Source organism: Temnothorax longispinosus, chromosome 8 (genome assembly GCF_030848805.1).
Source record: "Temnothorax longispinosus isolate EJ_2023e chromosome 8, Tlon_JGU_v1, whole genome shotgun sequence".
Taxonomy (NCBI): domain Eukaryota; kingdom Metazoa; phylum Arthropoda; class Insecta; order Hymenoptera; family Formicidae; genus Temnothorax; species Temnothorax longispinosus.
This window is the reverse complement of record NC_092365.1, coordinates 16,408,041-16,423,730: the sequence shown is the minus strand read 5'-3', so window position 1 is coordinate 16,423,730 and position 15,690 is coordinate 16,408,041. Positions and strand designations below refer to the sequence as shown.

The following is a 15,690-nucleotide window of genomic DNA, read 5'->3' as shown; positions in this document are numbered from 1 at the left end:
AAATATATAAATAGTAGAATTCGCGCAGCTGGCGAAAGCGTGGCGTATATATGTGTGTTATTGGAACGTACGCACACATGCGCAGAATGTGTTGATATGTGTAGTAGTATCAGCCAGTATCCGGCCTTTGCTGGTGCGCGTTGACGTGCATACGTACAAAACCGGAGAAGGAATGACTCTCAAACGTGATGGCCCAAAATTGTTCAAGCTGAAGTGGCCAAGAAAAGTCGAAGGATGGGAGGGATAAACTGGGGCGAATTGTTTCCGGGAAGGTGGAGTCCCGTTATTTTCATCTCCTATATAGCTCTCTTCATAAACCAAGGTATGTTGATCACATGTTTTGTAAGCAACCCTCTCATCTTGCTTGCTATAAGCAACAAATGAGAAAAATAAAACAGGGATTTTATTAATTAAACGTGAATTGCCGTTAAATTTGACATCGGAATGCAATAATCTCCTGCAGGTATTCTCGTGACGTGGTCTCAGAGAAGCGGCCGCTACGAATATAATATTGTGGCAGTTGTGCTGATGACAGAAGTTCTGAAATTGGTCATATCCACAGCACTCTATTGCAAAGAGTAAGCAACTCGAGAATTCGTAGTTTGTTTACAGCTGACTTTATCTTAGCTTGATTTTTCTAATCAGTATTAATTCTGAATTTGCAGTAATAGCATCCTAACGCTTCTCCAGGAGACGAGGAAGAATAAAAAGGGTGAGATTAAAAATAGAGATAAAGAATTCCAGGAACTTACTATATAAATGCCCAGCACGATCGATTTCCAAAGGATACTAAAGAAAACTTCTGTCAATTTTTAGTGCTTCTGCTATACATGATACCTGCGCTTTTATATTGCCTGTACAACAATCTAGCATTTGTCAATCTGGCTAGATTCGACCCCACGACTTACTACGTCTTGCTGCAACTCCGCGTTGTACTTACGGGAATCATTTTCCAGGTATCAATAATATTGTTTTTAGTGTAGGAGTAGAGCAACGACGTGTTGAACAGGCGATGTAAGAATTCTGATTTGTTCTAGGTCATATTTAGCAAAAAGTTGTCCGCGACACAGTGGTTTTCTCTAGTGATCTTGACAGTCGGCTGCATGGTAAAGCACTTCGACGCCCACGTCCTTGGCACGGAATTCCACGTAGATATTTTTCTACTTCTAATTCTTGTACAAGTGAGTCACCTATCACTGATATATGAGAATGGAGTACATCGATGTTATCTTGAAAAACATCTTGCTTTACAGACAACATGCTCCTGCTTAGCCGGGGTGTATAACGAATATTTGCTGAAACGTCAAGGCGCGGACATCGACATTTTTATACAGAACGTATTTATGTACATCGACAGTATTTTCTGCAACATTGTGGCGATTGTCCTGTTAAGCGCATTCACGAACGGCGTTGACGAAACGCTGACCAATGTCGAGATCGGTACGTTTCTGCAGCCGAAAGTAATCCTAATTATGTTGAACAATTCGCTCGTCGGGATAATAACGAGCTTCTTCCTGAAGACCTTGAATTCCATATTGAAGACCTTCGCTAGCGCGGTGGAGCTGATTTTTACAGCGATGCTATGCTGGATACTATTTAGCATACCTATTAGCACGAACACCATCGTTTCTATAGCTATGGTGAGCTTCGCCGTCGTTTTATATTCGAGAAATCCCGTACAGAACGTTCAACCTAAAGAGACAGTGGAAAGTGGGAAGCTTCTGGTGTAAACGACAGTATTATAAATTCTTTTTCCAAATGACGATGTAATCGCCAACTGAAATTGCAAAACAAAGTGTACGTTACCATTAGCCTTAAGCCGTTATATGCTTTATCGCGCGACGATGATTATGTGATATAAGGTTGTTAATTTAAGATAATGACTGAACGCTTGAATAAAAATATCAGTTTCTTTCAACAAATCAATAGAAAATTAAGATAATTTAACGAGCGATATAAATCGCGAAAAAATATTTTTATATTATATTCTCAAAGCTTTTTTAAACGGAAACGAAATAGACTAAGATCTGAGTGGCAATACTTTGCGATACCTTATCAAATTCTAGTGTCTTTCTCTATAGCTGTGTTTGTATTATATATCTAATCTCCTATTAAAAAAAAGGGTATTTCGCAGAAATATCAGAGTGAAACATTAATCACGTATTACTTGTTCTTTGAATTTTTATTTTTACGGATATCTTTTATAATAAAATTCGATATCTGGACAAGGAAAGATAGTTAAACGTTTTAGCTTTTGGATTTCAATTCCGATTTATTCCAAATCGCTCGCCCCAGGCCCCAGATACGTGAAAATCAGCCTTAATTAACACTCTCGCAAAACGATTCATATCGCTTCATTCAATCGAGATCATAAGGTGGCCAATGCAGGCGTCTTCTTCATTGGTCACTTTGCGCAACGTCGCGGCTTTAAATTTAAAGACCATTTAACTAATTGCGCTCCTCGTCGCCCCCTCCCATCATCACACTGTCTTTCCTCCGAATACATTCGTTCTCTTCCGCGTGACGAGCGACTTCGCGATCGCGCCACTTTTCATTATCTATTCCAATCTATTCGTAGAAGCTGAGCGAAGCGATCTGTAAAAAATCCTTGATAATTCACTGTCAAGAAGAGGAGGGGAACAGCCGCTCTCTCCCTTTCTCTTTCAAGTCGTCTCTCTTCGTCGCGCACGTGTGCGTGCGTGCGAGCGCGTGCGATGACAGATCCCGTAATGACGTCGTGGGCGTGAGTGTGTGTGCGCGACACATGTGCGGTGTGCCGCGGCGGCGTTCTGCGTTCTCCCGAGGGTCCCGACGATCCTCCCCTCGGAATCTCGCTCGTCGTCGGCCGTCTCCTTTTTTTTTCTCGCGTCTCTCCTCGCCGACGGATCCGGTGCGCGTGCTAATGAGCGTGCGTTAACGCGCGGCGGGCCCGCGCCACGAACGATAACGTCGCGTCGAATAGCACCGAGTTCGGAACGTCGGACGTGACGGTCTCTGTCTCTCTCTCTCTCTCCCCTTCTCTTTCGATCATGGGTAAGTTTTCGGCACCTGGCCATCCTCGCCAAGTTCACGCGTTCTCACACGGACGCTGATCCGTTTCAGAGGACCCGACGGAGGCGCAGAAGTGGCAGCATCATCTGGCCCTGCTGCGGGAGCAATACGTCAATTTGTACAACTCGAACGCGGAGCTGCAACGGGAGTACGCCGTCGCCACGGCCGAGAAGCAGGAGGGCGGATTTGCCGGCAGACTCCTGGCGACGGTGGCATCCTTGTACTGTCAGCATCGTTACAGGTATCGCCTTACGCGTATAACCTGAAATCTCAGCCGTCTTTTTGTAATAACAATAACGTAGAGGATTAATGATTCTGATTCCGAAAATTGTGTTTTCAGTGATATAAGTATAAAATTGACCGACCAAGAGATACCGGCACACAAATTCGTGCTGTCTGCCAGGACTGATTTCTTCAGCGACGCGGCCCTTGTCGAAAAGACCGTTTTAGGTTAGATAAGCTTGTATATCGTCGCATATTCGTCCGTGTCTTGTTCTTACTTTAATTACATTGTTATGTTTATCACGATTGTTCCCAGATTGGAGCAATTTAAGCAGCGCCGTTGCGTTAGTGCTGCTGAAATGGATTTACACAGGCAAAGTGGCTCAGGAACACTTGACGTTGGATTTGATGAAAGCGGCGGCTGGTTTTCAGCTGTCCGAGTTGGTGGATCAGTGCGAAAGGTATCTGATTGGGACAGTGGGGTTGAAGAATTGCGTGGGATTGTACTCGGCTGCCGAGGAACTGGGCACTCTGAAATTGAAAGAGCATTGCAGCTCCTTGATTTCAGCACATTGGGTAAGATCACAATTGCCAGAGTAAAGCTATTAACCTTATATCTAAAATACCCATGCATCTTGCAGGAAGATCTGACGGGCGAGGACTTTAAGGAAATGCCAGGTTCTCTGCTGTACAAGTTACTGCAAACCAAGAGTAAATATCCTTTGCACGCAGCGGTACGCTTGATGCGCGAGGACGTCGTGTTTTTGTACTTGGTGGAACACAATGCTGAGGTAAGAGTTCTCTTCTCCTGCCTCTTGATCATTGAAAGCCCAAACGTGACGCAATATGCATTGAAATAAATTTTATTGAAGTAATTTCAAATCAGCTGTTACATAATTACTTACATAATTCATACAATGCATATGAACATAATACGAAAATATTGTACTGCTAAAGTACAGAGATTTAATATTATAATTTGTCATTGTGTTAAATATCTTAAATGTGGTAATATTATAATCAATATTCACAGCTCGAGTTTGAATGTTAAGTACTTGCATGCACAAAGTATGCTTTGTTTATGAACATTAAATGACAGTTTTGGTCTTACTTTTTGGCAGTGCTTATATATAGATACTAGCAGATAAAATATTTCTAACTATAAATTAAGAAAGATTACTCCAGAATACTTTCTTTAATTCCTGATAAAGATTTTTTTTTTGCATTCAAAAGCATGTATTATTCCAAATTATAAATATCGAAATGGAAATTCGGAAATTACAAAATTAAAAATAAATTATTTAATGTAACAATTTTATGAAACATGTTAATTGTTTATGGTCATTCATACTGGATAGGCCTGTATTTCTGTATTGTATGATATTTGCAATTTGTTACGAAGGATCTCTGCACTCCATAATTAACAGGAGAGCCTTGCTTGTCTTGTGCACACAAAACTTTCGTACAAATTGCACTTTCTTTTAAAAAACACATTATGTGCGATAAACTATAAAGTATTACAACAATCTTACAATTAGCAGCGCTAATATCGCCCCACATACTTTGTTAAACGTCTCAATTTGCGGGGGAGATGAATTGCACAAGTGGAAACTGCAAAAACAGTATTCGGGTGGGCCAGTAGGTGCGCCTCTGTGTTCTCCAATAAAACAACCCTCCTCGTAAGCGGATGTTATGACCTCTTCCTTTTTGTACCACTGTTTATCGGCGTCATTGTAAGTGTGAGAAGTATATTTCTGAGGCGCGCAGTCTCGCTGAACAGTGGTCACTATAGATGCTGAAAGAAGGAGCTCGATAAACAAACGTCTGCCCTATCGCTTAGTGGTAACGCTTGCGATAGTCATCTACCTACTTTTAGACTTGTATTCAACAGTTCTCTTCATACAAAGTGTCGAAGTCGGACAAAACACCTGGAATTTGGCACTCCCATCGAAATGGGAACAAAGCATTTCTGTATCGTCCGGGTTTGCGAGCGTCATGAGACACTTGAAACACGAAATACCTTCCGCCTGTCCTGGTGAAATGTCTATAAAACATTCAAGACATTAATCTCACGTTCTTTTGCTACATAACGATAATATAAAAAGAAACATACATGGTAGAATACTGATACATAATACCATAATCTGCAGACTTGTCTTTAAGCTGTACATTTTATTCACGATATCGTTCGTATTCCATCAAGGAGTAATTATTACTTAAATCAGTAATGAGGTATTTACTTGATCACCTTATTTCAATAATAATGATAGAATCTGAAACAATATTTGAATTACATTTATATATTAACGTTTAACATGAAATTTTTATTGCTTTCTCTTCAAGATTAAAATTTCACCAACCAATTAAGATAGAAGATATCGTCCAGATGTTTTGCCTAAGTAACCTTATCCTGCACGGAATTAAAAGCCCCAATTATAGGTAATTAAATTACTCCTTCAATTGTCGATAGATCTTCTGTTTGAGATTCGTTGGAAATCGCTAGATTTCACCGCTGGATGATCTTTCCAAATCGGACTTATTTCTGGTCTCATTATCTTCTTAATTAGCGTGCACTGGCATATCGACGTTCGTCGCCAAATAGAGCAGCGGATAAGCGGTGCCCACCTATCGTAGGGTTTCACCGTTTGCGTAACGACGCATCGTAACGGCTTGCTGATTTGACACGCACCACGAGATACCGTCGCGGACCCGCCTCGCGCGACAACGCATCAGAAACGCAATGGAACGACGACTGGTCGACGGCCGATTGCGGTCGGTTGGGCGGACCGCAGGCCACGTCATCCGCCTCGGCGATGCCTTAATACTCCTTCGGTCTTCCATGTATATCAGAAAATAATCTCCATACTTCCTCCACTTTTTCACGCTGACCCGATACCGTCCGTGCCATTCCAGCGCGTATACACACGCACACGTGCACGCGCGAGCGCGAGCGCACGCAGCTGACGCAGAGGCCAGCCGCGCTGATAGCAGTGACTCTCAAACCTCAGTTTCTACAACTGTTGTTATGATTTGATATTTATTTTTCAAAAGTAAAATATTTGAAACGCTACTTTAAATATACGTTTATTCAAAATGCAAACAAGTGTTTAATTATAACGTCGTTGTTTTATATAATTTTTATTATTGTTATTTTATTATTTTATTATTGTTAAGATATTCCATTACTGTATAGATTTATAATACAAATGCTTTTGGCGATAAAATGCAACTTGCAAGCTGTGAAATTGCACCTCGTTTTATAGAGTAATCTTTAAATCAATTTTAAACAAGCTGAAGAGGACGAATCTCTCGATATCTTCTGTTTCTTGATGATAACGTTGCGACTATTTTATGTTCAGCTTCCGAAGGCAGTCAATGCTGTGGATCACAAAGGAGAAACGGCTCTAGAAGTTGCCCTGAAAACTCGCCAGCCGTCTCTGGCTCGCACCCTCGTGGAGCACGGAGCGGATCTGAGCGCGAAGGACGCGAGGGGTCTTTCTCTCCTTCATTCGGCTATCTTAAAGGGAGACTCCTACTCGTCCGAATTCATAATCGAGCAGCTGGAGAACAATGGCAGCGTGCAGAAGTTATGCGAGGCTGTGAGAATTAACGAGGGCGCGAAGAATGCGGCTGACCTTAAGCAATTGGAAGGCTGCACTGCCTTGCATCTAATGGCGAAGCACAATACGGAAAACATGCTGGCGGTTGGATCGAGATTACTCCAAGCGGGAATCGATCCGAACTTGCAAGACCACAGGGGATGGTAAATTTGTCACCCTCTGTGTAAAACTTTCTACTTGAAAATTTTTAGCTTTCACGTTATATTTTGAGTAATGCAAAAGCTATATGATTGATAGAATTTAAAATAGAATTCGTAGAGCGTTTATAACTAAATATATCAAGATTATTCCTTTCTTGCTTATGATCTTGTTCTTTAATAATATATATTCTCCGTCTTTTTACAGGACTGCGCTTCACAGCTGTATTTCGGAGAAAAACGAGATGCTGTTCGATCTGTTACTCGAGGCGAAGAATATAGATGTAGATCAAACTACGAACGAAGATGACACACCGTTGTGTTTCGCGATGAAGACGGAACCCTTCAACGAATACTTCGCGTCGAAACTATTAATTAAGGGCGCTATACCGAATCCAACGTACGATGCCACCGGGGACACGTTGCTCCATATCTTGACGCGAGAACGCAGAGAAGGAGCGGCGTTATTCTTAGTGGAAAATTCTAATAATAATTTAACGAAAACCAACAACGAAGGTTTCACGATACTGCATGAAGCGTGCAGAGTCGGCTTAAAAGATCTGACTCCCGCTCTATTGAGAAACGGGCTGCCGACCGATGTCGTTACCCTTTCCACTGGCGACGCGGCAATTCATTTCGCCATTTCGAATCTGTATACTGACATAGTCATCGAGCTGTTGGACGCTACAAGCTCGGATTCGCAGCTAACTATTAAGAATAACGCGAATGAGACACCTCTGAGCTTGGCTATTAAAGCACCGTTCAAGAAGGGTAAAGATATCGTGCTGGCTCTGATAAAGGCTGGAGCCGACGTGAATGAGCGCAACGAAGAAGGCCTGACGTTGTTGCATCAGGCGATATTGAAGGAGGATTCGGCTACAGCAATATTTCTGTTAGAAAATGGTGCTGACATGAACGCAAAGTGAGTTTAATAATTAATAATTGAAACTTACAGAAATCGACTCGCAACCATAGTCTCAATCTTTTACAATTATTAACAATTATATTTTGTATGCGCAGAACAGCCAATGGAGAAACGCCGTTACAACTATGCGTACATTGTAGACTGGGCGAAGTGGTGGAAGCTCTTTGCAGGCGAGGCGTAGATACCTCAATAGGATGCCCGTTGTGGGACGCTTTGGACTCGGATCAAGAAGATACTGCATCAATCCTGGTTAAACACGGAGCGGACACCGATTGTTGGGGTCCCGGCCCCGATGGCTGTCAGCAAACGTTGTTACACAGAGCGATCGACGATAACAAAGAGGATATCGCACAGTTTCTGATCAGAAGGTGCGCAAATTTTTGCAATCGAAAAAAAAAATGATAATTCGATTTATCACAAACAATTTATTTAAAATATTTCAGATATTGTATTTCATTTTTTTTTTAATGACAATTTATTATGTCATAGTGGATGCGACTTGAATGCTCCGAGACGACCTGGTCCAAACGGTGCTGGCGGAGACGAAGCAAGAGATGAGTGCACGCCGTTACATTTATGTTGCCAATGGGGACTCGAGCAAGTCGTTCAGACGCTCATCGAGCACGGAGCCGATGTAAATGCCCGCGACGCGGAGGGAAAAACACCTGTGCACGTGGCGATACAGAATCAGCATACGCAGATCATTTCTCTTCTGCTGTATCATCCGAATATAGATCTGAATAAGAGAGACAAGAAGGGACTGACGCCTTTCGCAACCGCCCTGACAGTCCGCAACAACAAAGCTGCACAAGCGATATTAGAGAGATTACCTAAGGCCGCCGAACAATACGACAATAAGGGCAGGAACTTCTTGCATACTGCCATACAGAAGGGTGACATGGAAAGCATTCTATTTTTACTGTCGATACAGGTACTGCATTTAACTTACGTTAGGATAGTTCATTGTATATGAAGCCAGTATCTGCAGCCGATCGTCTCTTTTCAGGTAGACGTAAATTCGAGAATACACGACGTTACGCAAACGCCACCCTTACATCTCGCAGGCATGTCGGGAAACGAGATGTTAGTGCGAAGTTTGATTTTAGCGGGTGCTCGCGTCAACGATACAGATGCAAATAGGAATACCGCGCTGCATGTGGCTGCCAAAGCGGGACACGCCACTGTCGTTTCCGCGTTGTTGCAAGTAAGACAGAAACTAGTGCGTTAAGCACCGAAATCAACAGTCGTGTCCTAATCTCGACACACCTACGGTATCTCGCGACAAACTAATCCCCGTTTATTTTGCGTAGAACAACATCAACTTTGACGCGGTAAACGCGGACGGTGACAACGCGTTGCACGTAGCTGTAAGAGAAGGTCATGTATCGGTGGTGCGGACGTTGTTGACCGAATGTACATTGGATGCGGAAGCGGTGAATCTCAAGGGTCGCAATCCTTTACACGAATTAGCTAGATGCGCGAGGGACAACGCTGCGACGATATGCGACCTATTTTTAGAATGCATGTCGCAATATCCAGTCAATAACGCAGGTAAAAAAGAACAAAAATTATTTCAAAAGATTAAAATTATTCTGAAGGACATATTGCAATCTCTCTCTCTTAACTGAATCATATATTATATGTGTCTACACTGTCTGCTATTGAATTTATATTTCAGACTTGGATGGGAACACGCCGTTGTTGATCGCGTACATGAAGGGCAATGGCAATCTTTGTAGAACGCTAGTGAAAGCCGGAGCGTGCCTAGGTTCGATGAATAAAGATGGAATTACGATCTTCAACTATCAAGTAGCGACGAAACAGCTGTTATATAGACTGTTGGACTCCCTGACGCAAGAAGCGCCGTGGTCCGACAAGGATTGCTGCTTGGAGTGCGGAACAAAATTCTCTCTCACAATGCGCAAGCATCATTGGTACCGTCGGATCGTTTTAACACAAAAATCGAACATGTTGATCTCTCAAACGGGCATATATCTTATTTTCCTTTCTTTTTTCAGCCGACACTGTGGACGAATTTTGTGCAGCAAGTGTTCCGGTCAGGATGTGCCGATCTTGAAATTTGGCTTGAACAAGCCGGTACGCGTATGCAACGTATGCTTCGACGTATTGCTGGGCACCGGTTCTCTTCAACCGTCATAGTTGAAATAAGAATTTATATACGACAACTGATGAAAGGAAAGATCATTCCAAAAATTTTTTTATACGAAGAAAAGGCAGATACGAACTGAACCGAAAGTCTGTGTGTAATTGTACGCCATTGATATTTTATGTATCCTATTGTATACATATTGTTCAGATTTGTTAAAACTATCTCATAGAGTTGAAATACAGATGAAGAGGAAACCGCGTGTTGGTATAATTTCCATGTGTAATAAGTTAATCTTTTATTACTAGTATTTGATTATATATGTACAACGCTCGAGAGATATTCTTTAGCTTTAACATTGCGAACAACAATTGGCTCTTTATGGGAATATAATGTGCAATTACTTAAGTTTACTAAACAGAGTCTTCGCGACGCAATGGTCCACGCATTGCACGTAATCGATGATCTCTTCTAGACAAGTTTCCTCCGTGTGGGATCTTGAATTGACACGGTCGTTACATGTGTCTAATTTCTCCTTGAAACTGGCACATTTCGGTAGTTGACTGCATTCCTCCTGCAAAAAGAAAAATCAGATGTCAATTAAAATGGCAATACAAAGCAATGTTGTTAGATTATCATGAGCATACTTAATGTCGATTTCTTTATTAATAACTCCGACATGAATAACTGTGTAAACGGTGATTTAAATTTGAATCGGATTTCAATTCAGTTGTTTTGCTTCACTGGGAAAGCATACTCGTGTATATTGTAAAAAGAAATTGTGTTTAAGCTCGTATTTCTTTCCGATTTTATTAAACACTGTCATTTTTATATTAAAAACCAAATCGAATGCCGGTATTTGGTAAATTTTTTCTTCCGGTTAAAAAATTTTTCAAAAGACAAGATCACAAAATGCATATGAACCGTGATCATGGCTCAAACCTTATCGAACGTGTCTTTGCTTCGAAAAATCGGCGACACATTTGCACGCGTTCGAAAGACAAAACATTATGTAACGATTGCCACTTACACGAAGCACTGTCTGCGGATCCACCAGCTCCTCTTCCTCTTCCTCTTCGGCCTTGACTACCGGCAGATAACGCTTGAAGAAGTTCTGTATGTTCGACATTTCTTCAATTAAGATAATTCCGATGTCGTGGAAGTCGACTGCCTCCAAGCTTTTCCGAAGGAAGGAGCTCCACGAAATAACCGCTGAAGATAACCACAACTTGAGATTCAGAACGTTCGGGAAGAACGATTATCTCGATTCATCGATTGATCGAGATTCGCGTAGTGACCAATCGGCTGCCGGAGAATGAGGTGTAGTGCTCGCAATGTGATTGGCTGACGCTTCCAAGCGAGAGTCGTATGTCGTTGTTGCACATTCACATTTCTTTGCAACAGTATGTGCTCACCACGTGACGTGCGTGCATGTCGTGTTTCAACATTATTCTTCTCTTTCTTGATTTTTTCATTTTTTACGGAAAAAATCAAAATTGCCTTGCTGATAAACAGTAAGTAGTATGAAAAATCGATAGAAATTAGTTTTTCTGATTAATTTTTTGATTCAGTTCCGAGTTAAATTCCCGGTAGATAATTAATAATAATTCTTATATTTACTGTGTGATTTTTTGTGCGACTTATTGTTAGATCGCTACAACCTATATCAGAAAATGAGATACAAGATACATTAAATACATAAAAAAATATATTTTGAAAAATTTTAGTCATTTAAAAGCGTAAGCGTAAGTGTAGCGAACGTAAAACAATTTACATTTTGCAATTTTTCTTTGGTGCAATGTGTGTGTATGCCGTATGTTCTACCGTGTGAAACACATTACCACGTGGTGGAACATGTCATAACGTGTATCGGAAAATGATGAGATAAAAGATACAGTAAGAGTATGCGGTAACACGTAAGCAGTAAAAGTTGATTAACTACAATTGATTATTCTTGCATGGATTACAAAAATCTCATTAGTCAATAGTTTACTGCTTACGCGTCTTACATCTCTACATCTACGACTATTGTAATTGTAGAATGGAACTTTATAGTCATTTAGAAATTAAGCGTAAATCGCGAATGTGAGCAATCTAAAATTGTGTAATTTTTTTGTTCTTTCTTTTGTGCTCGTGCACGTGTGTGCCACGTGGTAGTGGAAGAACACAGAGCTCCTGATATTTCAGATTTATAAAAGAACATTTTTCTACATTAACAAAATTAAAAAATAACTGTTATTTTTTTTAATAATAAATTATTTATAATAATGATATTCAACACACACATGCAGACTATGTAATAATGTCAGTATAATACTAGCAATGCGAATTCTCGAAAGCAAGACGTACTTTTTGTTAGATTATATATATATATAATCTTAACGCTATAATTATAAATATATATAATATTATAATGCATTTTAGCATATGCTAAAAAAGAAAGAATTATTATACATATTTTTTATCTTCTTTTAGAGAGAGACTATGACAACTCACAATAAATCTTTAAATTACGAGAGTTGTAGTCGATATCCCTACATCGGCAGAGTATCCGTAGGAGGAGAAAATAGTGTTGATTTTGTATATCAATTTGGGAAGAAAAGATTATTTGCTACCTCGAAAAGAAACCGTCCGGGTTTTAGCATATTCCATACTGCCCCTGACATAATTGGACCACCCAATTCTTTAAATTATGGCGAACACTTTCATTTACCTGATTTACCATGTTTTTTTGGAGAAAAAGATGTATGTGTATTTCCTGATATTATCTATTATTGTCCTGTACAAAGTAATCGTTATCTATATATTTATGTTACAAGATTTTCTATTTTACACATTTCCATTTTCTAATATAGTCGAGAAAGGATGGTTCCGAGATTTCAATATCTCCGTGGCGGACATATAACGATGATTCAGAGGAGTTATTAATTTATTCTATTCCATGGTATCCAGTGGGCCATGTGACGATGGGCGAAAATGATTATATTGGTATGTAATATTCGAATCAATAAATAAGATATTATTAAAGAAGATACGTTTTTGTTGAGAAGAGAAGTATAATTATATTTTTTATTTTTAAGATATCGAGTTTCATGAAGCTGTATATCCAGTCAGAGTCTCTATTTACGAATTATATAATCCTAGCATAATTAAAATTTTGGCTCAAGATTCCAATAATCACTGGATACAGTTGTGGGATGAATCGTCTGAGATTGTACCCCCGGAATCAAGATTATTTTCTCCACCGTTATCGCATCCGTGCAACTTCAAAACAAAAATGCTCAGACTAGTGTTTAAGAAAAGCTCACGTAAATCTTATTATACAAAACTGGATGCTGTGATGCTTATCGGTACATCAGATTTGATCGTTCCTAGAAATACTAACGAGAGTTTAAGTAATCTGTTAAAAAGAATTAACAGCATGTACTCTCCACACCACGACGATGTTCTTAATTTAACAGCAGATTTAAAAAGTGCGCATTTGGATATAGTTCATCTGCAACGAAATTTTCCTGAATATTGTGTTATTTATCAAAGGTATTACTATTGTACATTAGGTAATATTTAAATTCTTTTTTCCTGTTAATAATGAAAATCAATTTGTTCCGATGATATTTGCAGCGAAATAAAAAGGATTAATTATAAAAGTAATTTGAAGCACAAAAAGGCATCTCAAGAGGTAATCCCTGGATATGTGCAACCTCTTGGACAGAGATATTCGCGTCGTATTCTATCGAAAAGTTATAAGGAGCCATCACGTTGCAGTTTATCTGCGCTTCCTGTAAAGTATTTTAAGAAGTCTATTTCTCGTCACAATATTTATTGCAATGACATTTTGTGTACTTTGAGTATCAAAGTATTTATTTTTTGTATTATATTATATATATTTTATCTTTGTAGGATGAAATATTACTAATGATATTTAAATACTTGGATTTGAAAACGTTATGCTGCATGAGTAGAGTAAATTGGCGCTTCAATAATTTAACAACACGGGATCCTCTACTCTATACACGTTTGAACATGCGAGGGATTGAATGTGACAAATATATGTGCAAATTATTTTGTTATTTTACACCTAGATGTGAATATTTGCAACAATTAGGTCTTACAGGAAGCAAGTTTGATGTTAATGATTTCGTAAACTTTCTTAATAATTGCGGCAGGCGTTTAACGCATTTAAGCTTGAGTCATTGCTACATAGATGCTTTCTCAACACAATTAAATCCTGTTCTACTGTCCTTTGAAATTTCAAAGACATGCAAAAATTTGAAAGGTACATGCATATAATATATGTATATAATTGTCAAGATTATGAGTAAATTGCATAACAACTAATGTAAATTTTTTTAGAATTGGATCTAAGTTATTGTGATTGCATAAGCGACCAAGAATTTTCGTATCTCGCGGGGCTAAATAATTTGGAACGTATATACTTTTGTGGTCTGACAACTACAACTGAACAGCTTTGCAAAATACTGCAAAATAACCCACGGATACGTGAGGTAGAATTGGGAAACTTGGTAAATGATGCAGTTCTACTAGAGCTGGCAAATTCGTGTCGTGATTTGGAAGTAATACATACACTGTACGCATATGATCTTACATCTCAGGGTATTAAAGCTCTCGCTAACTGTAAGAATTTGCAAAAAGTGTACCTTGACCTGTAAGTGTGTGTGTGCTACATTTTCTTTTAAAATACACATTACTGTGTTTTATTCTTTATTGAAATTGTACTTGAAAAAGTTACATGATTTTTTTCTTTGCAATTAAAATACTGTACTAATTATATGATTTTTGTTACAGAGACGAATATCCAGTTACTGATGATGACAGTTTATTTAGATTACTTTCTTCTTATCAACACTTGCAAGATATTTATTTGTGCTTTACTGACCTCACTGATCATAATTTGGAATTATTAGCGCAGTGCAGGCACTTAAAAACGTTATATCTTGAACAGGTGGTACTTGATACACCTGATACGTGTTCCCTTATTTTGAAACAATGTCCTAAACTGCAGAAATTTTATCTCAAGAAATGTAATATAAGTGATCAATTACTTGATCAATGGACAGAAAAATATCCACATGTGTCTGTTTTTACATACGACGACGACGCCGACTACGACGACGACGACGACGCCGACTACGACGACGACGACGACGCCGACTACGACGACGACGACGCCGACTACGACGACGACGCCGACTACGACGACGACGACGACGCCGACGACGCCGACGACGACGACGTCGACGACGACGACGACGACGACGCCGCCGACGACGACGACGACGACGACTGATGATTTGAATAGTTTTTGTTTACTTTTGTTTACATATATATTTGCAAATAAAGTTTATGTCTACTATTTTAAAATATAAAAATTATTAATTTTTTTATTAATTATCTGGTGCACAAGATTGTCTGGTACAAAAGAAGTTAATGCCTAATAAAAATAAAATTGTATTTATTTATAATTTTGTTATTTTTGAACACTTCTTTCTGTTCTTTTTTTTTCATAATTTGACTTTTTTGGGCAATGAACTTATTTTTTTAGAAATATTGCAAAAGCTATCATTAATAACATCGTCAGTAAATTCTTGGTTTTTTTCCGCAACCACA

At 39.3% G+C, this 15,690-nt stretch overlaps 5 protein-coding genes across 5 annotated transcripts; 3 read left to right on the top strand and 2 right to left on the bottom strand.

The window, feature by feature from the left end:
- Positions 1 to 40: 40 nt before the first annotated feature.
- Senju (UDP-galactose transporter senju) lies at positions 41 to 1,922 on the top strand. The gene is made up of 6 exons (XM_071786468.1): positions 41 to 322; positions 464 to 578; positions 666 to 712; positions 817 to 956; positions 1,038 to 1,181; positions 1,254 to 1,922. The coding sequence occupies exons 1-6, from the start codon at positions 235 to 237 to the stop codon at positions 1,728 to 1,730; spliced, it is 1,011 nt and encodes a 336-aa protein (XP_071642569.1). The 5' UTR covers positions 41 to 234; the 3' UTR covers positions 1,731 to 1,922.
- An 805-nt stretch (positions 1,923 to 2,727) lies between these two features.
- LOC139818038 (rabankyrin-5) lies at positions 2,728 to 10,319 on the top strand. Its single transcript, XM_071786438.1, has 13 exons — positions 2,728 to 3,033; positions 3,103 to 3,292; positions 3,392 to 3,501; positions 3,590 to 3,849; positions 3,915 to 4,064; positions 6,633 to 7,036; positions 7,239 to 7,952; positions 8,051 to 8,323; positions 8,445 to 8,886; positions 8,962 to 9,159; positions 9,266 to 9,506; positions 9,634 to 9,889; positions 9,974 to 10,319. Exons 1-13 carry the CDS (start codon positions 3,030 to 3,032, stop codon positions 10,113 to 10,115), a joined length of 3,384 nt encoding a protein of 1,127 aa, XP_071642539.1. The 5' UTR covers positions 2,728 to 3,029; the 3' UTR covers positions 10,116 to 10,319.
- LOC139818056 (uncharacterized) lies at positions 4,121 to 5,855 on the bottom strand. Its single transcript, XM_071786474.1, has 4 exons — positions 5,634 to 5,855; positions 5,387 to 5,546; positions 5,144 to 5,317; positions 4,121 to 5,068 (listed from the first exon to the last, which is right to left on the bottom strand). The coding sequence occupies exons 2-4, from the start codon at positions 5,442 to 5,444 to the stop codon at positions 4,791 to 4,793; spliced, it is 510 nt and encodes a 169-aa protein (XP_071642575.1). The 5' UTR covers positions 5,445 to 5,546; positions 5,634 to 5,855; the 3' UTR covers positions 4,121 to 4,790.
- Positions 10,320 to 10,345: 26 nt separating the features above from the next.
- On the bottom strand, positions 10,346 to 11,364 carry Uqcr-11 (Ubiquinol-cytochrome c reductase 11 kDa subunit). Its single transcript, XM_071786478.1, has 2 exons — positions 11,093 to 11,364; positions 10,346 to 10,636 (listed from the first exon to the last, which is right to left on the bottom strand). Exons 1-2 carry the CDS (start codon positions 11,189 to 11,191, stop codon positions 10,463 to 10,465), a joined length of 273 nt encoding a protein of 90 aa, XP_071642579.1. The 5' UTR covers positions 11,192 to 11,364; the 3' UTR covers positions 10,346 to 10,462.
- A 79-nt stretch (positions 11,365 to 11,443) lies between these two features.
- On the top strand, positions 11,444 to 15,535 carry LOC139818042 (F-box/LRR-repeat protein 4-like). Its single transcript, XM_071786447.1, has 8 exons — positions 11,444 to 11,576; positions 12,538 to 12,807; positions 12,918 to 13,050; positions 13,143 to 13,599; positions 13,684 to 13,843; positions 13,963 to 14,338; positions 14,416 to 14,728; positions 14,869 to 15,535. Exons 2-8 carry the CDS (start codon positions 12,547 to 12,549, stop codon positions 15,368 to 15,370), a joined length of 2,202 nt encoding a protein of 733 aa, XP_071642548.1. The 5' UTR covers positions 11,444 to 11,576; positions 12,538 to 12,546; the 3' UTR covers positions 15,371 to 15,535.
- Positions 15,536 to 15,690: the final 155 nt, after the last annotated feature.